At 42.8% G+C, this 25,992-nt stretch overlaps 1 protein-coding gene across 1 annotated transcript; it reads right to left on the minus strand.

Moving 5' to 3' along the window:
* Positions 1 to 14,773: 14,773 nt before the first annotated feature.
* Positions 14,774 to 20,567, minus strand: LOC141201556 (uncharacterized). Its single transcript, XM_073663553.1, has 6 exons — positions 20,258 to 20,567; positions 19,949 to 20,128; positions 19,561 to 19,680; positions 19,272 to 19,362; positions 17,062 to 17,247; positions 14,774 to 16,925 (listed from the first exon to the last, which is right to left on the minus strand). The coding sequence occupies exons 1-6, from the start codon at positions 20,333 to 20,335 to the stop codon at positions 15,229 to 15,231; spliced, it is 2,352 nt and encodes a 783-aa protein (XP_073519654.1). The 5' UTR covers positions 20,336 to 20,567; the 3' UTR covers positions 14,774 to 15,228.
* Positions 20,568 to 25,992: the final 5,425 nt, after the last annotated feature.

A 25,992-nucleotide genomic window follows, 5' to 3' on the forward strand; every position in this document is an offset into this window, starting at 1 on the left:
TGAAAGGCCGACATAGGATTAGCTGGTAATTTCCTCTAACAGTTGGTATCATTCAACAATTTATATGCCTGTTTTTCATGCACAGTATTAGGCCAGATAACTAAATTACCACCTTTATCTGTCCCTTAAATACAACATCTTTCCAATCTTGCATTTCTTTTAATGCTGTTCCTTCTGCTTTGCTCAAATTTGAGTAAGTTTTTTTAGTGTTAAGTTGCTCAATTTCTGCTGATACAAGTTTGGTGAAAATGTCTACTGCTGGACATAAATTTAGAGCCGAAAATGTTTTGGATTTATTGAAAAGTTGTATGGGGAAAGTACTTACCTCTGCTGCAATAGTCATGTTTTCTACTGCTAGTGATTCCAAGATCTGTAAAGCCTCAATTTCTTCTTTAGTGGTAAAAATTTCTTCATTGTTGGTTTTATGATGAAGTTTTTTCAATATAAGTTTTCTGGTGAACAAATGAACATCTTTGATTGCTAGAAATGGGTCTAAGGGTTGAGATGGAGAAAAGGTTAATCATTTTTCTAACACATTTATTTGTGCCTCAGTGAGAATATTGGTCAAGAGATTAATCACCTTAAGTTTATCATTCCTTTGGTTTCTACCTCCTCCATGAGTAGGGGCTCCAAATGTCTTTTTCTTATCAAACTATCTCATTTTCTGACCACTATACTTGGCACCATCCGGTCCATCCTGGTCCCTATTGGATGATGTGCTTTCTGCTGCGGATGACAGCGAATTTGAGGATATACTTCGCGTCAAGGATGTTTTTCTATTCAATTTCTTGAATTGACATCTGTATACTTTATTGGATTCATAATCCGCCTGATGTCTGGTGAATTTATTCAATTTGCCTTGACTCATATTATGTACCCATTTTTTCCAAGTCCTTCTCAATATCTTTATGGCATTTTTCAAGATTCTCAGTTGACATATCTTTATGCATGACTTTTTCTATTTTTTAAATCTCATTATCTATTTCCACCAATAAGGAGGTATTTTTGTCCACTTTGATCTTAATGAACAACATGGAGCATGTAGTTGCTACTGTGATCCATTTACTAACAAGGGTTTCATCTTCAAGTTCAAAAGTGGGAAAAAGTTGGATTCTCAGACTCCTAGGAATTATTTTTTGATCTAGATCTCAAGTGAAGTTTTGGTCCACCAAAGTTTGGTTTTCTTGAATAATAGATTTTTGTATTGACGTATGGTTTCTTTATTTGAGGTGGAGGTGTCACTAAAACCACATGTACTACCTTTTTTAAATATTTCTATAGCCTTCGATCTATTTTGAATTTAATCAAACATTTTTTAACTTGGACACTCTGTAACGAGAGAAATAATTCATATATCAAAAAAAGTCCAGTGCTGTCACCCTACATGTGGAACAGCATAAAAAAAAACAATTCTTGAACTGTTGGTTTTTGTTTATTCTGCCTCTCAAAAATTGGAATAGAAAGCGATCAAACAATGTCATATGCCCGAAAATGGCACCAATAAAAACGTCAAGTAGTCCTGCAAAAAACAAACCTTTACATGACTTTGTCGGTCGAAATCTGGAAAAATTATAGCTATCAAAATATGGCGATGCAAAAACTAGTCTTTGCAAAAATAAGTGTATTTTAGTTTGTGACAGCAGACAAACATAAAAACCCGATATAAATCTGGTATCACTGTAATCGCACCACCCAAAGAATAAAGTAATCTAATCACTTATACCACATGAGGAACGGCATAAAAAATAAATAAAATCAATTCTTCACCTGCTGCCATTTGTTCATTCTGCTTCCCAAAGATCGAAGTAAGGCTCGGCTCACATTTATCCTGCTTTCCGCACTGAGTTCTTACACCGGGGTTTCTGTGTAAATCTCTGAAATACGTGATTCAGACGGAACCCCCGGCGGAAGACTCCCTGTAATGAGTCAGATGGAGGCACCGTGGATGCAGTCTGGCCTGTGATCCCACGGAGTCTGTCTTTTAATTAGATGTGCATAAAAGTGCCGTTAGCCACAGTTTTGTGAACCTCTGAAAAAAAGGACACGGCTAAACAAAGGCCAGATAGAGTTCAGAGTAACTCTGCTGCCTCTTTATAGTGAATGGATCCCTCTGCATAGGGTTGGGGTTGTGTTAGGGTTGGGGTTAGGATTAGGGTTGTGTTAAGGTTAGGGTTGGGATTTTTTCAAAAGTAAAAGAAAAAAAATGAGGATATGGCGACTAGTGTTGAGCGCAAGTGCTCGCTACTTGAGTTTGCATCAGGTGCTTGGGTATGCTCTGAGTATCGTGGGTACTGTGGTGACATACTCAAGTCTCCACCCTGCATGTTTCACGGCTGTTATACAGCAAAAAAAAAACACTTGGGGATTGCCGGCCATATGTAATAGTGGGGAAGGGCGTAGCCTTCCCTTGGTACTGAGATAGTTAAAGGAAGTGTCCCTGAGGTCAGACCTCCCTAACTGTGGTAGACCAAGCTAAGGGGGTTAGCTTTAGCGGTCCAGTTAGTAGAGTAGAGGGGGGACTTTGTGCCCTTAGCAAGCCTAGAGAGATATAGAGCTTGTTCCTGGTATAATTCCTTCTGGGCTGTAGTACCTGAAAACAGCCACAAGATGCCACTGTTCTGGGTGTAGATGTCAGGTTGAGTCTGCCAGCAAAGTTATAGACAGTGATGGGTTAAAGTTCTGCGATGACAGCTCACTGAGGGTGGGCATATTAGGAAAGTCTCTGTTTAGTTTCCAGAATCAGGAAGTGATTCTTCAGTACGAGTTGAGATTGCAAGTTGATCAGACAGCCTGACTATAGTGGCTGCTAGGGTAGACGGGAGCTCCGAACCCTCAGACAGTGAGATCCCAGTGCGCAATTCTCCCCACACAAGAGCACGAGTCCTGTTCGCTCGCCAGAGAAACTCATCAAAGCGTAGTGAGGACACGGGGCACTTCTAGTCTGCAGGAAGCAGAGGAAGCTAAATAGGACTCCAAGCTAAGACGTGGGGGAGAGATATCGGATCCGGTCACTGTCAATACAGAGGAGTCTCTTGGGCCAGGAATTATAGCCACAGAGATGCTCCGCTTAAAGAGGGAACCAGGGCTGAAGCAGTTAACAGCGCCTGTGAGAGAGATGATTGCCTGTCAGGTCTTATCCATTATATCTGACTGTAAATATTGTATATATTCCTCTTCCCCAAGTAAAGTCCAAGTTCTGGTTAAGAACCTCGTGTCCTCTGAAATTATTGCTGCCCTGGTCCCAGAAGAAAATTGCCTGGAGACAGCCGCGATCGGATGGCTTGAAGTAAGTGAAGAGCACTACATACACAGCCACACTTCAGAGGGAGGACACGTATTGTATGTAGGGTGCCATAGCGAGAGGGGGCTACAGCTCGCCCACGACTACCTCGCTGGGGCACCTTACATTTGACATAGTCGGCAAGATGCGAGCTCCTCGCATGAAGAAAACGGGGAAGAGCCGACACAGAACACTGAGGAGAAAGTGTTGGAAGGCATGCGGCCCAAGATGGTGGCCCGAAGCATGGATTCCAAGATGGTGACGACGGCGGTAAAGTCTGGGAGAAGAACCGCCCATCGTGGGAGTGGATGGCGCTGGAGAGCGCGAAAAGATGTCCAGCCCCTACGAGTTCCGACCCGAAGAGGGATGGGCCCAGCGGTGAAGATGCGTTCCAGGATGGGACGTTCAGAGAGGAAGAGGGTGTGGCGTAAGGTGAAGCCCGGCCCCGTGAGTATCAGCGCGCACAGAGAGGGGGCGCGGCTGAAGGCGGAGCGGCCAAGAGTGACGAGTGACTCGGTGGTCGCATCAGAGGTCCGGCCCAAGAAGAGGCGGAGCTGGACGCGCAGGACGCGCGTCACCGGTAAGCGACCGGTGCCATTTTCTGTCTGGCACGTAAGGAGGTACGGCAGCGGACGTCCTGAGAGGATGGCAGCCCCAGAGCCTGACAACGTGCGCGAGACAAGCAGTGAGGAGGAACCCCTGGAGATCACCACCCCAGGGGCCGCGACTGGAAGTCGTTCGCCGGCGGGCGCTGCCCGTGAACCGTTGCCCTTACCCCCAGTGGCTGTCCAGTGGGCCACTAGGCCTGATACGGAGCTGGGCCTGCTAGTCCACGAGCTTCGCATGTGGTGCTGGAGCCGGATGCCGGAGGAAACGTCCCCCTCGGCTGAGGGAGGAGAACATCCAGGTGGGGCCAGAGCAATAGCTGCAGCGAAGCTTACAGAAGGTGAGCGGTCCATGCCCCAGCGGCCGGTCGCGCCTGCGGTACAAGCCCCAGTAGCTTCTGTGGCAACAGAGGCCCCCAGGCCTTCAGGGGACGGTGCGGAAGGGAAGCCCCCTAAAAGAAAGGCCCCGCGGGAGAATTTCTGGTCGTTGGCCTTGGAGGCCCTACATTCCCCCTCGGCAGAGCAGTACGCCGAGCCCGGGAGTCCTAAGTGGGCTACCCGGGACCCCCCGATGACCACGCGAGAACAGCGGTGATGGACCGATACCTTCCTGAGAGGCTGGCTGGAGGGGTCCAATGCGGCAAGAAGGGAGTCAGTGGAGGAAGCTCAGACCCGGGGGCGGGTCATAGAATTCCGTATCCGTGAGGGGTACGGGTTTCTGGAAGAGGAATGGACCGGGCACGAGGTGTTCGTGTCCCGCGAAGCGGTAAAGCGGGACTATCTGCCTGACCGTTTACACAACCTGCACGTGGGGGACATCGTGCACTTTGTAAAATGTGAGTGCCAAAACGGGTGGTATGCGGCTGCGGTCACCCGCCCATACAAGTGGGAAGACGTCCTAGAGAAGGACCGGCAGGTCTTCCAGAGGAGGGCCAAAAGGGATGCTAAGTAGCGCTGGGCTAGGGAAGCCCCTAAAGGCTTTCTGTCCCCACCTAAGGCCAGTACTCCACCAGAGGAGCCGAGGAGGCGGCAGTGGGGAGATATTGTGAGCGACGAGGAGGAGGATGTCGCAAGCGACAAGGAGGCTGATTTCCTTAGTGAGGTGCCAGAGAAGGGGTTGGCACCACAACACCCAGGAGGGGCTGAGGCGGTTGAGCCAGGGACTGCCAGAGGGACTCAGGCTGGTGCCAGTCAGGAGGTCCATCATTTCTCTGTTACCAGCTACGGCCCTACCCAAGTCGGTTGTGGCAGTGCTACATCCTCGGACGAGGACCCCGGGCCTAGCAGATACCCCGATCAGCCATGGAAGTGGAGGAAGCCGCCTTCATCTGCAGCATGGGCCGCCTTCATGAAGGAGCAGAAGGGGGCCCGGAAGAAATGAGGTGGTGAGCTGAAAGGTCCGTTGGTCTTTTACTTTCCCTTTTTAGGACCCATCAGCGGTGGTCCTGTATTCCTTTTGGGACTGTTACCCAATGGGGGCGGAATGCCCCATAACGAGTTAAATTAAAAAATGGAGGACTGTTCCCTTACCTCCCAGGCCAGGAAGGCCTTAGGCAGCACCCAAAAGTTGCGTGCCCAGGAGAGCTGCTCTTTTTGTTTTTACTTTTGTTTTCTTTTAGTTGCGCTTGTTGCGCCTTTTTCTGCTGGAATTTAAAGCGCTGAGGCACACCTTGAGGATGGATATCCTCCAAATCTAAGAGACTTGCGGCCTAGCGGGAAGAACCGGTGACCCCCGCTAGGGCCAAGAAGAAAAAGACTCACAGGGTGTTACCTGTGACTGTGTGCCTCAGAATGTAGCCCCAGGAGGGGATTGGGGGCTATTGAGGTGTTGACCTGACTTAAAACTGTGGACACGTCGTTTCCAGGGTCCTTACCAAGAAGGACCGGTGCCTCTGAAAAAGTTGATAATGGACTGTCCTGAATTGCTGTTCCAGGGCCCTTAACCGAGAAGGGCCGGTCTTCCATCCAAGAAGATGACCTCAGGACCAGTCGTTTACTAAAAATGTTTTAGTAAAATTTAGTTATGTAACATAATTTTATAGCTGTTGATTGATGTTTATTGCTTAGTGTGGTCAGGGACGACCAACATTAAAGTGTCGGGGAATGTAATAGTGGGGAAGGGCGTAGTCTTCCCTTGGTACTGAGATAGTTAAAGGAAGTGTCCCTGAGGTCAGACCTCCCTAACTGTGGTAGACCAAGCTAAGGGGGTTAGCTTTAGCGGTCCAGTTAGTAGAGTAGAGGGGGAACTTTGTGCCCTTAGCAAGCCTAGAGAGATATAGAGCTTGTTCCTGGCATAATTCCTTCTGGGCTGTAGTACCTGAAAACAGCCACAAGATGCCACTGTTCTGGGTGCAGATGTCAGGTTGAGTCTGCCAGCAAAGTTATAGACAGTGATGGGTTAAAGTTCTGTGATGACAGCTCACTGAGGGTGGGCATATTAGGAAAGTCTCTGTTTAGTTTCCAGAATCAGGAAGTGATTCTTCAGTACGAGTTGAGATTGCAAGTTGATCAGACAGCCTGACTATAGTGGCTGCTAGGGTAGACGGGAGCTCCGAACCCTCAGACAGTGAGATCCCAGTGCGCAATTCTCCCCACACAAGAGCACGAGTCCTGTTCGCTCGCCAGAGAAACTCATCAAAGCGTAGTGAGGACACGGGGCACTTCTAGTCTGCAGGAAGCAGAGGAAGCTAAATAGGACTCCAAGCTAAGACGTGGGGGAGAGATATCGGATCCGGTCACTGTCAATACAGAGGAGTCTCTTGGGCCAGGAATTATAGCCACAGAGATGCTCCGCTTAAAGAGGGAACCAGGGCTGAAGCAGTTAACAGCGCCTGTGAGAGAGATGATTGCCTGTCGGGCCTTATCCATTATATCCGACTGTAAATATTGTATATATTCCTCTTCCCCAAGTAAAGTCCAAGTTCTGCTTAAGAACCTCGTGTCCTCTGAAATTATTGCTGCCCTGGTCCCAGAAGAAATTGCCTGGAGACAGCCGCGATCGGATGGCTTGAAGTAAGTGAAGAGCACTACATACACAGCCACACTTCAGAGGGAGGACACGTATTGTCTGTAGGGTGCCATAGCGAGAGGGGGCTACAGCTCGCCCACAACTACCTCGCTGGGGCACCTTACACATACTCGAGCAATCCCCGCATGTTTTTTTGGGTGTTTAACAACCATGAAACATGCGGGGCGAGGACTCAAGCATGTCACTCGAGAACCCACGATACTTGGTGCATACCTGAGTACCCAGTGCAAACTCTAGTAGCAAGCACTTGCGCTCAAGACTAATGACAACTTGTTCAATATGATGACCTAGTGCTATCAAAATTCTGTGTCATACATCTGGGTTCAAAATGTTCACTATATCCCTTGATAAAATCCTTGAGGGGTATAGTTTCCAAAATGGGGTCACTTGTAGGGGGTTTCCGCTGTTTAGGCACATCAAGAGCTCTCCAAACGCGACATGGCGTCAGCTCTCGATTCCAGCCAATTTTGCGTTCATAAAGTCACACAGTGCTCCTTCCTTTCTGAACCTGCCGTGCGTCCAAGCAGTGTTTTTTCCCCACATTTGGGGTATTGGCGTACTCAGAAGAAATTGCACAACAGTTTTTGCGGTCCATTTTCTCTTCTTCCCCTTGTGAAAATAAAAAATTTGGGGCTAAAAGATAATTTTTGTGGAAAAAGTTTTGTTTATTTTCACGGCTCTACGTTATAAACTTCTGTGAAGCACCAAGGGGTTCAGGGTGCTTACCATACATCTAGATAAGATCCTTGAGGGGTCTAGTTTCCAAAATTGGGTGGTTGCCACTGTTTAGATACATTAGTGGTTCCCCAAACACGACATTGCATCAGCTAATTATTCAAGCAAATTTTAAATTCAGAAAGTCAAATGGTGCTCCTTCCCTTCCGAACCCTGCCATGCACTCAATCCGTGGTTTTGCCCCACATATGGGGTATCGGCTTACTCAGGAGACATTGCACAACAAATGGTATTGTGCAATTTCTCCTGTTACCTTTACGAAAATGCAAAATTGGGGGATGAAAAACATTTTTGTGGGAAAAATGAGAAAATTTTATTTTTATGGCTCAATGTTATAAACTTCTGCGAAGCACCTGGGGGTTCAAGGTGCTCACCGCACATCTAGATAAGTTCCCTGAGGGGTCTAGTTTCCAAAATGGTGTCACTTATGGGGAGTTTTCACTGTTTAGGCACAGCAGGGGCTCCCAGAACATGACATAGCATCCGCTAATTATTCAAACAAATTTTACATTCAAAAAGTCAAATGGCGCTCCTTCCCTTCCGAACCCTGCCATATGCCCAAACAGTGTTTTTCCCCCACATATGGGGTATCGGTGTGCTCTGGAGAAATCGCACTACAAATTTTGAGGTCTATTTTTTCCTGTTATTCTTGCAAAAATAAAAAAAAATGTTTCTAAAGTAACATTTTTGTGAAAAAAAGTTAAATGTTCATTGTTTTCTTCCGCATTCCAAAACTTCCTGTGAAGCACCTGAAAGGTGTCACTTCTGGGTATTTTCTGTCATAATGGCTCCTCGAAGTCACTTCAAATGTGATGTGGTCCCTAAAAAAAGTTTTTTTTAAATTATGTAGGAAATATGAGAAATCGCTGGTCATCTTTTAACTCTTTGTAGGGTAGCGCTATTCATCACGCTGGGGGTACTCGCTTCACCGGATCAATTAAAGCACACATGCAACATTTTCCGGTAATATGAAGACCAGCAGTTTATTACACATCATAACATAGTCCATCTCAGTGGCTCGCGGGAATGTTACACATGTATCCTAGAGCCTTTTCAGTGGCAGCTATGCCCGCTTGGCTTCAAATACAGACTTCAGCAAGGTACAGCAACAATATTCACTTAAAGCGCCGATTTACCTTTGACGGGTCTCAACTGCTTCTATCAGCTTGGTTCTGCCACAGCTGTGGCTTTAAGGCTTCCCAGACGTAGTCTGTAGGCCACGTGCCTTCCAAGGCTACTGGTATCCCAGACACAGGGATCCAGCCTCTGCCTTCCAGGCTAATGGAGTCCCAGACACAGGGACCAGGCATCTTGCCTTCCAAGGCTACTGGTATCCCAGACACAGGGATCCCTCCTCTGCCTTCCAGGCTAATGGTGTCCCAGTTACAGGGACCAGGCTTCTTGCCTCACCAGGCCTCCCTCTCTCTCTACTAATTAAAAAAACCCACCAGGATTTATATATCCTTTTGTACACACAGGACCTGTGATTATGTCACAGTCATTTGATCAGTCACCTGAGGGGGGAGGTAAAATGGTTAGCCAGAACACACCCCCTGGACATTTTAGCAATGCAACAAGCCGCTGAATTACACCTTATAACTTAACAAAAAAAAAAATTTGGGTTCAAAACTTGTGCTGATGTAAAATAGACATGTGGGAAATGTTATTTATTAACTATTTTGTGTGACATAAATCTCTGATTTAAGGGCATGAAAATTAAAATTTTGCCAAATTTCAGATTTTTTCACAAAGTAACGCAAGTCACATCGAAGAAATTTTAACACTATCATGAAGTGCAATATGTCACAAAAAAATAATCTCAGAATCAGTGAGATCCGTTGATGCGTTCCAATGTTATTACATCATAAAGTGACAGTGGTCAGAATTGTAAAAATTGGCCTGGTCATTAACGTGCAAATCACGTTAGGGGGTAAAGGAGTTAACACAACAAAAATAAAAATTGAACGAAGCAAGTAATATATATCAAACCAAAGGAAAGTATCTACGTATCAGACAATTGTCTAGTACCAATAGGATGGTGATATATCTATGCTAGGATATGAATGGCAGACCATTTGGGAATAATCAGAAACCCAAAGCAGAAACACCAAACACTAGTTTGGTCAAAAACCTTTATTTCACAAGCAATTGGTTACATGGTGGCACTGCAGAAGCGGGGGCCCACACTACATAAAATACAGTGATTGTATAATACACAAACCGTTATATGTACAGTAGGTGATATCCAGAAGACTATTGATCCTATTCTGAACATTATTGGAGAGTTTGGTGAATGGTCAGGACTGTCCATTAATCGGGATAAGTCGGTTATTCTACCATTTGAGGATATCCCTGATTCAAGCATATTAGAACATACACGAATACAAACGGTTGAGAAATTCTAATACCAAGTATAAGTATAACAAAAAGATCTCCGGATTACATTGCACTGAATATACAGTACAGACCAAAAGTTTGGACACACCTTCTCATTTAAAAATTTTTCTGTATTTTCATGACTATGAAAATTGTACATTCACACTGAAGGCATCAAAACTATGAATTAACACATGTGGAATTATATACTTAATAAAAAAAGTGTGAACAACTTAAAATATGTCTTATATTCTAGGTTCTTCAAAGTAGCCACCTTTTGCTGTGATGACTGCTTTGTACACTCTTGGCATTCTCTTGATGAGCTTCAAGAGGTAGTCACCGGAAATGGCCTTCCAACAATCTTGAAGGAGTTCCCAGAGATGCTTAGCACTTGTTGGCCCTTTTGCCTTCACTCTGCGGTCCAACTCACCCCAAACCATCTCGATTGGGTTCAGGTCTGGTGACTGTGGAGGCCAGGTCATCTGGCGTAGCACCCCATCACTCTCCTTCTTTGTCAAATAGCCCTTACACAGCCTGGAGGTGTGTTTGGGGTCATTGTCCTGTTGAAAAATAAATGATGGTCCAACTAAACGCAAACCGGATGGAATACCATGCTGCTGCAAGATGCTGTGGTAGCCATGCTGGTTCAGTATGCCTTCAATTTGAATAAATCCCCAACAGCAAAGCACCCCCACACCATTACACCTCCTCCTCCATGCTTCACGGTGGGAACCAGGCATGTAGAGTCCATCCGTCCACCTTTTCTGCGTCGCACAAAGACACGGTGGTTGTGAACCAAAGATCTCAAATTTGGACTCATCAGACCAAAGCACAGATTTCCACTGGTCTAATGTCCATTCCTTGTGTTCTTTAGCCCAAACAAGTCTCTTCTGCTTGTTGCCTGTCCTTAGCAGTGGTTTCCAAGCAGCTATTTTACCATGAAGGCCTGCTGCAGAAAGTCTCCTCTTAACAGTTGTTGAAGAGATGGGTCTGCTGCTAGAACTCTGTGTGGCATTGACCTGGTCTCTAATCTGAGCTGCTGTTGACCTGCGATTTCTGAGACTGGTGACTCGGATAAACTTATCTTCAGAAGCAGAGGTGACTCGTGGTCTTCCTTTTCTGGGGCGGTCCTCATGTGAGCCAGTTTCTTTGTAGCGCTTGATGGTTTTTGCAACTGCACTTTGGGACACTTTCAAAGTTTTCCCAATTTTTCGCACTGACTGACCTTGATTTCTTAAAGTAATGATGGCCACTCGTTTTTCTTTACTTAGCTGCTTTTTTCTTGCCATAATACAAATTCTAACAGTCTATTCAGTAGGACTATCAGCTGTGTATCCACCTGACTTCTGCACAACACAACTGATGGTCCCAACCCCATTTATAAGGCAAGAAATCCCACTTATTAAACCTGAAAGGACACACCTGTGAAGTGAAAACCATTTCCAGTGACTACCTCTTGAAGCTCATCAAGAGAATGCCAAGAGTGTGCAAAGCAGTCATCAAAGCAAAAGATGGCTACTTTGAAGAACCTAGAATATAAGACATATTTTCAGTTGTTTTACACTTTTTTGTTAAGTATATAATTCCACATGTGTTAATTCATAGTTTTGATGCCTTCAGTTTGAATGTACAATTTTCATAGTCATGAAAATACAGAAAAATCTTTAAATGAGAAGGTGTGTCCAAACTTTTGGTCTGTACTGTATATCTTCTTCTGGAAAAGTATAAAAAGAAAATCGATGCGTGGTGGAGATTACCATTATCAGCTGTAGGAAGAGGGAACTTATTAAAAATGATATTGATGCCCCAACTCTTATACATTCTGCATAATGCCCCTATTTGGATCCATAATTCCCATTTTCAAAAAATTCATAGCAAGTTTCATTCTCTTATATGGAAAAAGAAATCGGCTAGGATAAAATGTGAATAACTACAAAGTGACAAGGAATCTGGTGTTTTGGCGATTTTTAATGCACTAATATATAGTGGGGAGAAAAAGTATTTAGTCAGCCACCAATTGTGCAAGTTTTCTCACTTAAAAAGATGAGAGAGGCCTGTAATTGACATCATAGGTCGACCTCAACTATGAGAGACAAAATGAGAAAACAAATCCTGAAAATCACATCGTCTGATTTGGAAAGAATTGTTTTTCAAATTTTGGTGGAAGATAAGTATTTGGTCAATTACAAACAAACAAGATTTCTGGCTCTCACAGACCTGTAACTTCTTTAAGAGGCTTCTCTGTCCTCCGCTCATTACCTGTTGTACTGGCACCTGTTTGAACTTGTTATCAGTATTAAAAACATCTGTCCGCAACCTCAAACAGTCACACTCCAAACTCCACTATGGTGAAGACCAAAGAGCTGTCGAAGGACACCAGAAACAAAGTTGTAGCCCTGCACCAGGCTGGGAAGACTGAATCTTCAATAGGCAAGCAGCTTGATGTGAAGAAATCAACTATGGGAGCAATAATTAGAAAATGGAAGACATACAAGACCACTGATAATCTCCCTCGATCTGGGGCTCCACACAAGATTTCACCCCGTTGGGTCAAAATGATCTCAAGAAAGGTGAGCAAAAATCCCAGAACCACACAGGGGGAACCTAGTGAATGACCTTCAGAGAGCTGGGACCAACGTTACACAGGCTACCATCAGTAACACACTACGCCACCAGGGACTCAGATCCTGCAGTGCCAGACGTGTCCTTCTGCGTAAGCTATTACATGTCCGGGCCCATCTGAAGCTTGCTAAAGAGCATTTGGATGATCCAGAAGAGTTTTGGGAGAATGTCATATGGTCAGATAAAACCAAAGTAGAACTGTTTGGTAGAAACACAACTCGGCGTGTTTGGAGGAGAAAGAATGCGGAGTTGCATTCAAAGAACACCATACCTACTGTGAAGCATGGGGGTGGCAACATCATGCTTTGGGGCTGTGTCTCTGCCAAGGGACCAGGATGACTGATCCGTGTATATGAAAGAATGAATGGGGCCATGTATCGTGAGATTTTGAGTGCAAACCTCCTCCCATCAGCAAGGGCATTGAAGATGAAACGTGGCTGGGTCTTTCAGCATGACAATGATCCCAAGCTCACCGCCAGGGCAACAAAGGAGTGGCTTCGTAAGAAGCATTTCAAGGTCCTGGAGTGGCCTAGCCAGTCTTCAGATCTAAACCCTATAGAAAACCTTTGGAGGGAGTTGAAAGTCTGTATTGCCTAGCGACAGCCCCAAAACATCACTGTTCTACAGGAGATCTGCATGGAGGAATGGGCCAACATACCAACAACAGTGTGTGCCAACCTTGTGAAGACTTACAGAAAATGTTTGACCTCTGGCATTGCCAACAAAGGATATATAACAAAGTATTGAGATGAACTTTTGTAATTGACCAAATACTTATTTTCTACCAAAATTTGAAAAAAAATTCTTTCCAAATCAGACAATGTGATTTTCAGGATTTGTTTTCTCATTTTGTCTCTCATAGTTGAGGTTGACTTATGATGTCAATTACAGGCCGACCTCATCTTTTTAAGTGGGAGAACTTACATAATTGGTGGCTGACTAAAGAATTTCTTGCCCCACAGTATTATATGGCAGCGCAATTGCAACATTTGGGTGGGTGGCAAAGCGCTGCAAACCCAAATAGTATTAAGGGGTTAATTACCTCAGGAACACCGTGGAATATTCCTATTCATATAGTGGAACTGAATGACCTCGCACACAAGAAATCAATATACCCTACACTTGCTCTACTCTACAAGGTCTGGGATAGGGGTAAAGATATAATGGAAATAGGAGACTGCAATGAATCTACACCTATATGGTTTAATAATAAATATGCAGAGGTCTATAAATTAGAGGGATTCCGGAGTTGGGAGGATAAAGGAATATATACAATATAACACATATATATGATATAAAACATATTGTCTGAAGGAATACTTAAGTCCTTTGATCAATTAAAGGGGGGATTTGCGATGACAAATAAACAATTGTATAAATATCTACAGTTTCGGCATTCATTTAATGCACAATCAAGATGGACGCCCTTTTGGGTAGAAAATAATACTTTTGTTAAGTTGGTATTAGAGAAGGGAAATCCTAAGGGTCGTATTTCTGATATTTACTGAGTCCTTCTTGATAATTATTTAAAAATATTTCCTTCTCCAGCTAGACAAAAATGGATGGAGATATAGGTCCAATTTCTGAGGATCAATGGGGAGCGGTATTAGAACTGGTTCCCCAATTATCTTTACATGAGGCTCAGAGATTTTCCCAGATCATATTAATACACAGGAAATATAAGACGCCTAGATTCCTATGTAACATAGGATACCGGACTGCTGCTGAATGTCCAAGATGTAACATGGATGCTGCGGGCCTATTACATCCGCTATGGGAATGCCGGGAGATAGGTAAATACTGGAAAGGAGTTCTGTCTATTATAAAGAGGGTATATAAAATAGCTATTCAACCAGACCCCAAAAAATGCCTATTAGGTATATTAGAGGATGATATGGAATTTAACCCAATGTCAATAGGGATTTCACATATTTCATTTCAAGCTAGGAAACATATTGCATCCAAATGGATTAACCCCTCGCCTCCAGAAATTAGTGAACGCAAAAATAGGATAAATAATATTATCAGATTAGAAAAAGGGGTATATAAAAAACAAAACTCAATGAATACATATGAGAAAATATGGGGCTTATGGTTGGAAACACCTGGAATGCTATCAAGGGGGATATTGTAGGAGAGACAATGACTTATGGGGGAAGGGGGGTATTGGCGAGGTCTAATGTTTCATTGTAATGTGTATTGGAATTCTCTAACATGTGGTATGGGTAATATAGCACACCTATATGTGTATAGGATTATAATGTTTATTACAATATTATGGTTATATAAGAGATTTCAAGAATGTAGAATGTTAATTGTTAGATATAGTAACTGCAAGTTATCAGACGGTAATGGGCAAGCTATAAGGATATATAGGAGAGATGCATGTATCTCATCCCTATGGTATGTTATTTTATTATTGTATGTACTGGTTTATTGTTTTGTAAAAAAAAACTAATGAAAAAATCTCAATAAAAATGTCTTGGATTAAAAAAAAAAGAATAAGAAAAAGGCTTCTCCCCTGTGTGGGTTCTCTTGTGTCTCTTAAGAATCATTTTACAATTAAAACATTTCCCACATTCTCAACATGAAAAAGGCTTCTCCCCTGTGTGAGTTCTCTGGTGGCTATTAAGATGCGCTTTCTGGTTAAAACATTTCCCACATTCTGAACATGAAAAAGGCTTCTCCCCTGTGTGAGTTCTCTGGTGCTTAACCAAAGCTGATTTCTGGTTAAAACATTTCCCACATTCTGAACATGAAAAGGGCTTCTCCCCTGTGTGGGTTCTCTTGTGGTTATCAAAAATCATTTTACGATTAAAACATTTTCCACATTCTAAACATGAAAAAGGCTTCTCCCCTGTGTGAGTTCTCTGGTGATTAATCAAATCTGACTTCTGGTTAAAACATTTCCCACATTCTGAACATGAAAAAGGTTTCTCCCCTGTGTGAGTTCTCTTGTGATTATCAAGAATAATTTTATGATTAAAACATTTTCCACATTCTGAACATGAAAAAGGCTTCTCCCCTGTGTGAGTTCTCTGGTGCTTAATCAAATCTGATTTCTGGTTAAAACATTTCCCACATTCTGAACATGAGAAAGGTTTCTCCCCTGTGTGAGTTCTCTTGTGGTTATCAAGAATCATTTTACGATTAAAACATTTTCCACATTCTGAACATGAAAAAGGCTTCTCCCCTCTGTGAGTTCTCTGGTGATTAACCAAAGCTGATTTATGGTTAAAACATTTCCCACATTCTGAACAGGAAAAGGGCTTCTCCCCTGTGTGAGTTCTCTTGTGGCCATCAAGAATAATTTTACGATCAAAATATTTTCCACATTCTGAACATGAAAAAGGCTTCTCCCCTGTGTGAGTTCTCTGGTGCTTAACAAAATCTGATTTCTGGTTAAAACATTTCTCACATTCTGAACATGAAAAAGGCTTCTCCCCAGTGTGGGTTCTCTGGTGGTTAATCAAATCTGATTTCTGGCTACAACATTTCCCACATTCTGAACATGAAAAAGGCTTCTCCCCTGTGTGGGTTCTCTGGTGATTAATCAAAACCGATTGATTGTTAAAACATTTCCCACATTCTGAACAAGAAAAAGGCTTCTCCCCTGTGTGGGTTCTCTGGTGGTTAACCAAAACTGATTTATGGCTAAAACATTTCCCACATTCTGAACATGAAAAAGGCTTCTCTCCTGTGTGGGTTCTCAGGTGTACAACAATATCTGATTTCTGGTTAAAACATTTATCACATTCTGAACATGAAAAAGGCTTCTCCCCTGTGTGGGTTCTCTGGTGGTTAATCAAATCTGATTTCTGGTTACAACATTTCCCACATTCTGAACATGAAAAAGGCTTCTCCCCTGTGTGGGTTCTCTTGTGGTTAACCAAAACTGATTTATGGCTAAAACATTTCCCACATTCTGAACAAGAAAAAGGCTTCTCCCCTGTGTGGGCTATCTGGTGGTTAACCAAAACTGATTTATGTCTAAAACATTTCCCACATTCTGAACATGAAAAAGGCTTCTCCCCTGTGTGGGTTCTCAGGTGTATAACAACAGCTGATTTCTGGTTAAAACATTTCCCACATTCTGAACATGAAAAAGGTTTTTCCCCTGTGTGGGTTCTCTGGTGCTTCACAAAATCTGATTTCTGGTTAAAACATTTCCCACATTCTGAACATGAAAAAGGCTTCTTCCCTGTGTGAGTTCTCTGGTGCTTCACAAAATCTGATTTCTGGTTAAAACATCTCCCACATTTGGAACAAAAAAAAATCTCTTGTCCACTGTGTGAATTTTTTGATGTTTAAGAATAGACTTTTCGAGGGTAAAACTATTTTCATTTTCTGAAAGTGAAAATGACTTCTTTCCTTTATGAGCAGTTTGTTTTTTAATGCTTATTTTTTATTTTGACTTTCCTTAGTAGTCAGTAATGAATCAGAAGACAGGACCTGTTTCAAAGGATCAGATGACAGATCTTTGCTGTGAATGGATGATGGTATATCTGGAGTAATCATATTCACTTCAATTGTATCCTGTGGGATCTCAAGATCATCCGATTTAAAAATCTCCTGTCCCTCTGATCTCCTGGTACAGTCATCTGCCAAGAAAAAAAAACAATTATTAACTTTGAATAAAATATCCTTCAATTTATATTTTTGAACATTTCTTCTTAAAATGTCTGTAGAAATGACAAGTTATTGACAGAATGACAGTTCACAGTCTAATTAAAAACCTCAAAGAATAAACCAGTGGAGCGTAGTGTTCAACTGTTTATTCATTCAGCCTCCAAAATATGGAATAAGAAGCCATCAAAAAATGTTATGTACGTGAAAATTATACCAATAAAAGCTTCTACTCATCAATAAACCGATCCAGCAATATTCGCTCTGCCAAAATCAAATCTCCCCTCCGCTACTGAGCCTTGCGCCCAAACCACATTTATCATCCATGTATTTGGCATTACTATAGTGAGAAGAACCCACTTAATTTATGGTGTGTGTCTCCTGGAGCACAATCTGGGCACTATGTGTTGGGTAATGAAATTATATATTTGTAATTTTCACTCTCCATCATCCACTGCGTGCTAATTTCCGGAAAGTGCCTATAGAGTCAAAATAGTCACTACTCCTATAGATTATATCACTGAGGGTTATAATTTCCAAAATGGAGTCACTTTATGGGGATTTCTACTGCTCTGGTTTTCTGCAATTTGGTCACATTAGGGCTTCTGCAAATGGTGGGTCCCATCTCCTCTGGGATCTGCTACTGCGACGTCTGCTTCTCTCACCAGGAGCCGCCTTATTCATCCTGCAGGTGGCGCTGGTGATGGAGGAGACGTCAGAATCAGAAGCTCTGGGCGGCGCAGGCTCTGTCCAGCCACTAAGATTAGGGTGCCTGGGACCTGTAGTACTATCCAGTCTGGCAATATGGGTGTGTGTGCTGTCCAGCTGGAGTAATCTGCTCCCTGCTTCAGCCATTTGGAAAGCACCGCACCCTACTAAAGCTGGAAGCATATTGCCGGAAGCTGCCAGATACAGCCTTGTTCTCCTCTGGTTCAGTCCTCTGTGCTCAGCTCCCGGCTTGTGTATTTGTTTCCTGTTGTGACCCCGGCTCATTTACTGACTGATCCCAGCACAATAAAGCTATCATACAGAATGAACCTGTAAAAAAAAGACAGAATAAAAGATATGTTACATCCCAAACAACAACATATGTAAGAGGGGAGAGCTCCAACACTAAATCGGAGTTGCACTCATTTATGGTGGACCATTGGAGCTACTATAAGTCCTGAGCAGAAGAGTAAAGAAAGTATTAGCGCCCCCATTTCAGGAGAGATTGAGCAGTAATCTGAATTCCTTAGGACTGAAAACATAATATAATTTATGACGTGGAGTGAATCCATGAAACCAGGGCTCGAGCCAACACATCTCCTGCAGACGTGAATAAATGTATATTACAGCCATCAGCCACGCACAGCTTAGAGATATATCATGGCACAGGTGTAATGTTTTCTGTATAGTTTATCACAATCCTGTTTGAAGTTAGTTAGTTTTAAAAGATATTGAAAAGTCAGGATAAAGGGAAACTCTGTTGTTATTGTACAGAAATTCCCACTTGGCCTCACTGCACATTTAATGTTGTCGATCATAAAAGTGAAGTTTGGCCAGAAAGACTGGACCTGGTCTTGTAGGGACCATATGAGGACATTCAGCAGCACAGAAGGGAGAGAAGGTAGATTCATCCAATAAGATATCAGGGTTCTAGGAAGCCAACAGCATCATTACCCTCCGCTTTCTCTTCAACTGATTTTCTCACTTGTCAGCACATTCTAAGTACGCTGTCATTTGGCTTTGTAGTTTACAGATCTGGGCAGGTAAGGGTCAGTGTCTTCTAATCCCAGGGGGTAGGTGGATCCTCAAGTTTGTAAGTCCTACAGAAAAGGTCTTTCACAATTACAAAAAGTAATGTGAACATTTTTGGATGGAGGAAAATGTTGTGGTCTAGAGGTAAAATAGTGATCACACAATTGTGACACAACAGCACTACACCACTGATAAAGCAGCCACAGCCGGTACTTGAGAAGAATCTGTGGCTTCTTTGCATTTAGTGGCTACTACTCACCTGGGTAGTCATATGTAGGAATCTCCTCCTTACACCGATCATCATCCCTCACATATGCCTCTGTAGTATTAATATGGGTCAGATCTTCACCCTGAAACAAATATTGTAAAAGTCACAAACAGATGGAGAAGTCACATCTATGATCAGCTCTAATCCTGCCATCTCCACCGTTCTCATTACACAAGTATAAAACATATAATACTGGTGGATAAAACAAGACTGAGCACAAGACCTTCACAGTCATCTACACATCACAGGGGAGAGCTCATGACACCTTCTCTCCATCTACCTGATGATCCTGAGGAACATTGGGATCTTCTTGTTTACAGTCCTGTGGAAGAAGAGGACGGTGACATCTCTCTGGTGTTGACCTCTTACTGGATAGATCTGGAGGAAACACATACAGGGACTGAATTCATTCTTTACATACAGATAATTATAGGCCGTGTGTATTTAGTCCTGTCTATTACCTGGTGATGTGAGGGGCTGGGGAACCTCCATCATGACGTCCTTGTACAGATCTTTGTGTCCTTCTAAATACTCCCACTCCTCCATGGAGAAATAGACAGCGACATCCTGACACCTGATAGGAACCTGACACATACAATGATACCGTCATCCCCCCGATCCCTTCATAGCGTTACTGTATAATGTCCCAGCATTCCCAGCAGTGTCACCTCTCCAGTCAGCAGCTCAATCATCTTGTAGGTGAGTTCTAGGATCTTCTGGTCATTGATGTCCTCATGTATCAGGGGGTGAGGTGGAGGTCCAGTGATTGGGCTCAGGGGTCTTCCCCATCCTTCAGACACAGGGTCCTGACAGCGCTCACTAGAGGTCTTCTTCACTACTGTGTAATCCTGGTTATAGAGAGACACATTAATAAATCTCACTCCAGACATTTCCAGAGTCCTCACCTCTCCAGTTCTGTCCATCTGTTATTCCCATATATAAGAATGATGTAATGTGACGTCATCAGAATCTCTCACCTCTCCAGTAAGCCGGAAGAGGATCTCTGGGGTGAGGTGTAATATCCTCTCCACCATCTTCCTTCTGTCTCTATCCATTCTTCTATAGGAAAATTATATAGATAAATTATTAGTATCTCATATTGTGTGAATCTGAGTGAATTGAAGATGAGTTGGTGTAAAATATATAAAATTCTGTGTAATAAAAAAAAATTAACAGCATTGTGATGCCGGTATGAAGCAATAATGTGGTAGAGCACTTCATACATCTTCAGGTCAGACAGAGATACCTATGTGCTATCAGTTGGGATTACGGAAGTTATAAAATAATTCAGGTAATTTAACAATATAAAGAAACAGCAGTCTTTGTACAGCCAATAAAATATATTAAAGGTTTATTTGTTTATATCTCACCACTCCAAGATAAGTTCTTCTAACTCCACCACCTTCTCTACACTGTGTGCACAATTATTAGATAATTTGTATTTTTGATGATTACTTTTATTATTTCACATCTCCAGTGCTGTCGGTCAATCCAAAGGGTAATAAACCTGAAACCTGAATATTTAACAAAGTAAACGTGAGGTGTTGTCTTAGCAGAATATCTCTGTCCAGAATTATTATGCAACTATATGAAAAATGAAAATTTTCCATCTTAATTATTTATTTTCATCTGTTATAGAATACATTTCTGACATTTAATAAATATATATCAGTGACCAATATAGCCACCATTCTTCTCAACACCAGTGATAAGCCATCCATCCATGGAGTCCATTCATTTCTTACTCTGTTGACGTTCATCTTTGTGGGGAGCACCAACCATAGTCCCAGACACTGATCAGAGAGGGGACTGTTCTCCTTCACCATAAATCTCGAGTTTAAGAAAAGCTCGAAAGTTCTCAGTAAGGTCTAGGTCCAGTGAGGAAAAAGTCATGTCATTAGTCTTTCATCTTTAAAATATTTCCGGGCACTGAGCAATGAAGACTTCAATGCTGTGATTGAGCATTGTCCCGCAGAACAATCCTGTTTTTTTAAAGATGTAGATTTTTTCTGTACCTCTGCTTAACCCCTTTACAACCCAAGGTGGTTTGCACATTAATGACCAGGCCAATTTTTACAATTCTGACCACTGTCACTTTATGAGGTAATTACTCTGGAACGCTTCAACAGATCCCACTGATTCTGAGATTGTTTTTTCGTGACATATTGAACTTCAGGATTGTGGTAAAATTTCTTCGATATCACTTGCGTTTATTTGTGAAAAAAATGGAAATTTGGCGAAAATTTTGCAATTTTCAAAATTTGAATTTTTATGCCCTTAAATCAGAGAGATATGTCACACAAAATAGTTAATAAATAACATTTCCCACATGTCTACTTTACATCAGCACAATTTTGGAACCAAAATTTTTTTTGTTATGGAGCTATAAGGGTTAAAAGTTGACCAGCGATTTCTCATTTTTCCAACAAAATGTACAAAACCATTTTTCTAGGGACCACATCACATTTGAAGTCACTTTGAGAGGTCTTTATGACAGAAAATACCCAAAAGTGACACCATTCTAAAACTGCACCCCTCAAGGTACTCAAAACCACATTCAAGAACTTTATTAACCCTTCAGGTGCTTCACAGGAATTTTTTGAATGTGGAAGAAAAAAATGAACATTTAACTTTTTTTTACAAAAAAGTTACTTTAGACCAAATTTTTTTTATTTTCGCAGGGGTAACAGGAAAAAATGGACCCCAAAATTTGTTGTGCAATTTCCCCTGGGCACGCACTTACCCCATATGTGGGGAAAAACCACTGTTTGGGCGCACGGCAGGGCTCGGAAGGGAAGGACCGCCATTTGAATTTTCGATTGTAAAATTTGCTTGAATAATTAGCGGACGCCATGTTGCGTTTGGAGAGCCCCTGATGTGCCTAAACAGTGGAAACCCCCCACAAGTGACCCCATTTTGGAAACTATACCCCCCCCTGGGAACTTTTCTAGATGGGTGGTGAGCATTTTGAACCCCCAGGTGCTTCACAAATTAATCCGTAAAAATAAAAAAGTGTTTTTTTTCCCACTTTTTCATTTTTACGAATCAATTTGTGAAGCACCTGAGGGTTCCAAGTGCTCACTATGCATCTAGATAGGTGCCTTGCGGGGTCTAGTTTCCAAAATGGGGTCATTTGTGGGGGAGCTCCAATGTTTAGGCACACAGGGGCTCTCCAAACGTGACATGGTGTCCGCTAACAAATTGGAACCATGTCGTATTTGTAGAGCCCCTGTGTGTCTAAACAGGCAAGGCAGGCAATCTCCGCAACGTTTTTTTGGCCGCGTTTTTTTGGGCGGAGACTCGAGCATGTCACTGAAATACCCACGATACTCAATGCATACCAGAGCACCCGATGCAAACTCAAGTAGCGAGCACTTGCGCTCAACACTAGTCGCCATATCGCCATCTTTTTTTCTTACTTTTGAAAGAGCACAACCCTAAACCTAGCACAACCCTAACCCGAGAGTTTATTTTTTACGCCGTTCCTCTTGTGGTTATAAGTGATTAGATGACTTTATTCTTCGGGTGGTGCGATTACAGTTATACCAGAATCATATGGGGTTTTTATGATTGACAGCTGTCACACACTAAAAGACGCATTTTTTGTAAAATCTAGTTTTTGCATCGCCATATTTTGAGAGCTATAATTTTTCCATATTTTGGCCGACAGAGTCATGTGATGGCTTGTATTTTGCGGGATGACTTCACGTTTTTATTGGTGCCATTTTCAGGCACGTGACATTTTTTGATCGCTTTCTATTCCGATTTTTGGGAGGCAGAATAAACAAAAACCAACAATTCATGAATTGTTTTTTTTTTTTTTTTTATTCTGTTCCGCGTGTGGTAAAATTGATAAGGTAGCTTTATTCTTCGGGTCAGTACGTTTACAGCGGTACCACATTTATATCGTTTTTCTATGTTTTGGCGCTTTTACACAATAAAAGCTATTTTATAGAAAAAAATATTATTTTGCATTGCTTTATTCTGAGAGCTATAACTTTTAGATTTTTTGGATGATGGAGCCGTATGGCAGCTTGTTTTTTGCGGGACAAGATGACGTTTTCAGCGGTACCATTTTTATTTATATTCGTCTTTTTGATCGCATGTTATTCCATTTTTTGTTTGGTGGTATGATGATAAAGCATTGTTTTTTGCTTTGTTTTTTATTTATTTATTTTACCGTGTTCAATGAAGGGGTTAACTAGTGGGACAGTTTTATAGGTCACGTCGTTCCGGACGCGGCGATACCAAATATGTGTACTTTTATTGTTTGTTTGCTTTTTTTTTCATAATAATATTTATTGATGGGTACATTATATTTTTATTTTTGGTGGATTATTTTTTTTTTAAATATTTTTACAATTTTTTTTAATTTTTTTTTTCCACTTTCTGAGAGTTTTTACACTTTTTTACTTTGTCCCACTATGGGACTTTCACTTATTTTATTCTGATCGCCTCCTCAGCATAGGGATGGAGCACCATCCCTGTGCCATGCAGGCAGTCAGCGCTGCACAGTGAGAACATTGTGTGGTCGTGCACTGCGCAAGACCAAACAATGTTCCTGCTGCCTGGTGACCCGGATGTTATGATGACATCGGGTCGTCATGGCAACACCCGGGAAGCTCCATCAGACAGCGCTGATCACCCGATCACCTCCCCTTGCCACCGCAATGTTGCGATCGACTTCGATTGCAGCATTGCGGGGGTTAATGTGCTGGGAGCGGTGCGGGACCGCTCCCTGCACATAACCATAACAATTCATAGGACACCCCCAAATGGGGTTTATCGTAAATAATATTCATCAATGATATATATATCCATGGAAGGACTAATTGAATCCCATCGTTAAATTTTAATAAGAAGACCAAAGAAAACAACGAAAGAGGGACTACCAAAGATTTATCTTTAGAAATTCATATAAAGTTTATTATTAAAAAATTAATTATTATAAATATAAGGCACAAAAAAGGGGGAAAAAAGGGGGAAAAAGTGAACTTGAGAACAGTGGTAGCATAAAAAAGCTTCTCACAAACACAGTCACTACCCCAAAGGACCCCACATATACCAACTATTACAATCATATGACTCAGGCTTAAAAAGAATACACCAAACTGTTGTTGTCATAGCAACAGTGGTCAACAATCAAAGTCAATAAATATATATATGTATGGTAGTTAAGTAAATCACCTCTATAATATATAAAGAGTAAAATGAGAGGGAATTACTCATCAACTCCCTTCAATGAGCAATCCCTGTAGTAAATGCTAGTGAGTACAGATAAGTATTGATTGCTAATATGACGCGCCCCCTGGGCCATATTCTTTAGGGGAATACCCGGAGCCGGATCAGATGGGGGTTGTAGTCTCCGAGTGGCTGTGACCCGGTCCGTGCCCAGGGTGTCAAGCTCAGAGTATGTGGCAGTCCTACAGATGTTATAAAGTTCTTTATGTCGACTACGCCACCCGTTGTATTGCGGTCACTATGGCCGCCGCTGCAGCAGGGTCCGCTGAGGCTGATGGTGTTGGTGCAGCTTTTGATAGTATAACCCCCAACGGGTGGGGTATAGCCTCAGGGGGTCAGGTGCAGAGGATGGGGGTTGTGGTGGTGCAGCACAGATGGAAATTAAAGACAGAGTCGGGTTGTGCAGTTTAGGGTATTTACTTACTGCTGATGTTCCGGTACTCCAGCTTCAAGTGACCACCCGAGCCGTGCTGCGTCCACCAGGTCCTGGATCCAGCCAACCCCCAAGCAAGTCCGGAGCGTGACCCTGAGCCCTCCTTCCTGTCCTGTCTTCTGGCCGTCCCCACCAGGGATCCACCTAGGTCCAGCTCCCTCGGGCCTTCTGTTGGGAAACCCTTGGCCTTGGGTTCCCTGACCCTACACGTGGTCTGCCTTCAGGGTGGATATGGTGGGTGGCCGTGGCAGATCCTGCCCACGGCCTCCGGTCTCTGGCTGAGGTGTGCTTTAGCCCCCACCAGTTTGGGATCCGGTACCCTTTTGCCAACTCTTCACCCTGTGTTTGTATGTGGGTTCTCAGAGTTCCTTTTCTTTCACCCTCTGGGTCTCTCTTTCTCCTCTCTCTCTCTCTGGGGCTGCTCTGCTCCTCTTCTCTCTTCCTCTCCTCTGCAAAGTCTGATGTCTCACTGACTTCTCACAGACTGACTGACTGACCGTCTGTGGCTGACTGACCCTGATCTTAGATGGTGCCCACCTTAAATACTCCCTCTATGTGTGAGCTCAGGTGACCAGCACCCAATGAGCTCCTATCTTTACCCAGGCTGCTCCCCCTATCTGCCCCTACACTACTGGGATGTACCACCCCCCTCCCACTCCAGCCAGGAACAGACTCGGTCGTACCTGCACATTTCTAAGTGGGAGTACCGTTGGTCTGTTCCTCGGAAATGGGATGTGTGTAGTGCATGCAGCTTTCTGAGCTCAGTTCCACACTCCATCCTTACCCGGGAGTGGAATATCACACCTCTGGGTTGAGGTGCAATACCCCTGTAGCAGCCGAATCCTCAGGGTGCTACATTCCCCCCTGGTAAATCACAGCACGTCCTCGGGCTGTAAGATATAAAACATCCACAAACATACATTTTTTTTTTTCATATAAACAACATAATAAAAACATATAAAATATCATATATATATCAACATCATCATAAAACTTTTCATATTAATAACATTCTCGTCGCCTCTGGCTCCTACTCCG

The sequence above is a fragment of the Phyllobates terribilis genome, unplaced genomic scaffold, assembly GCF_046119375.1.
Source record: "Phyllobates terribilis strain yellow unplaced genomic scaffold, ASM4611937v1 Scaffold_119__1_contigs__length_5224398, whole genome shotgun sequence".
Classification (NCBI taxonomy): Eukaryota; Metazoa; Chordata; class Amphibia; order Anura; family Dendrobatidae; genus Phyllobates; species Phyllobates terribilis.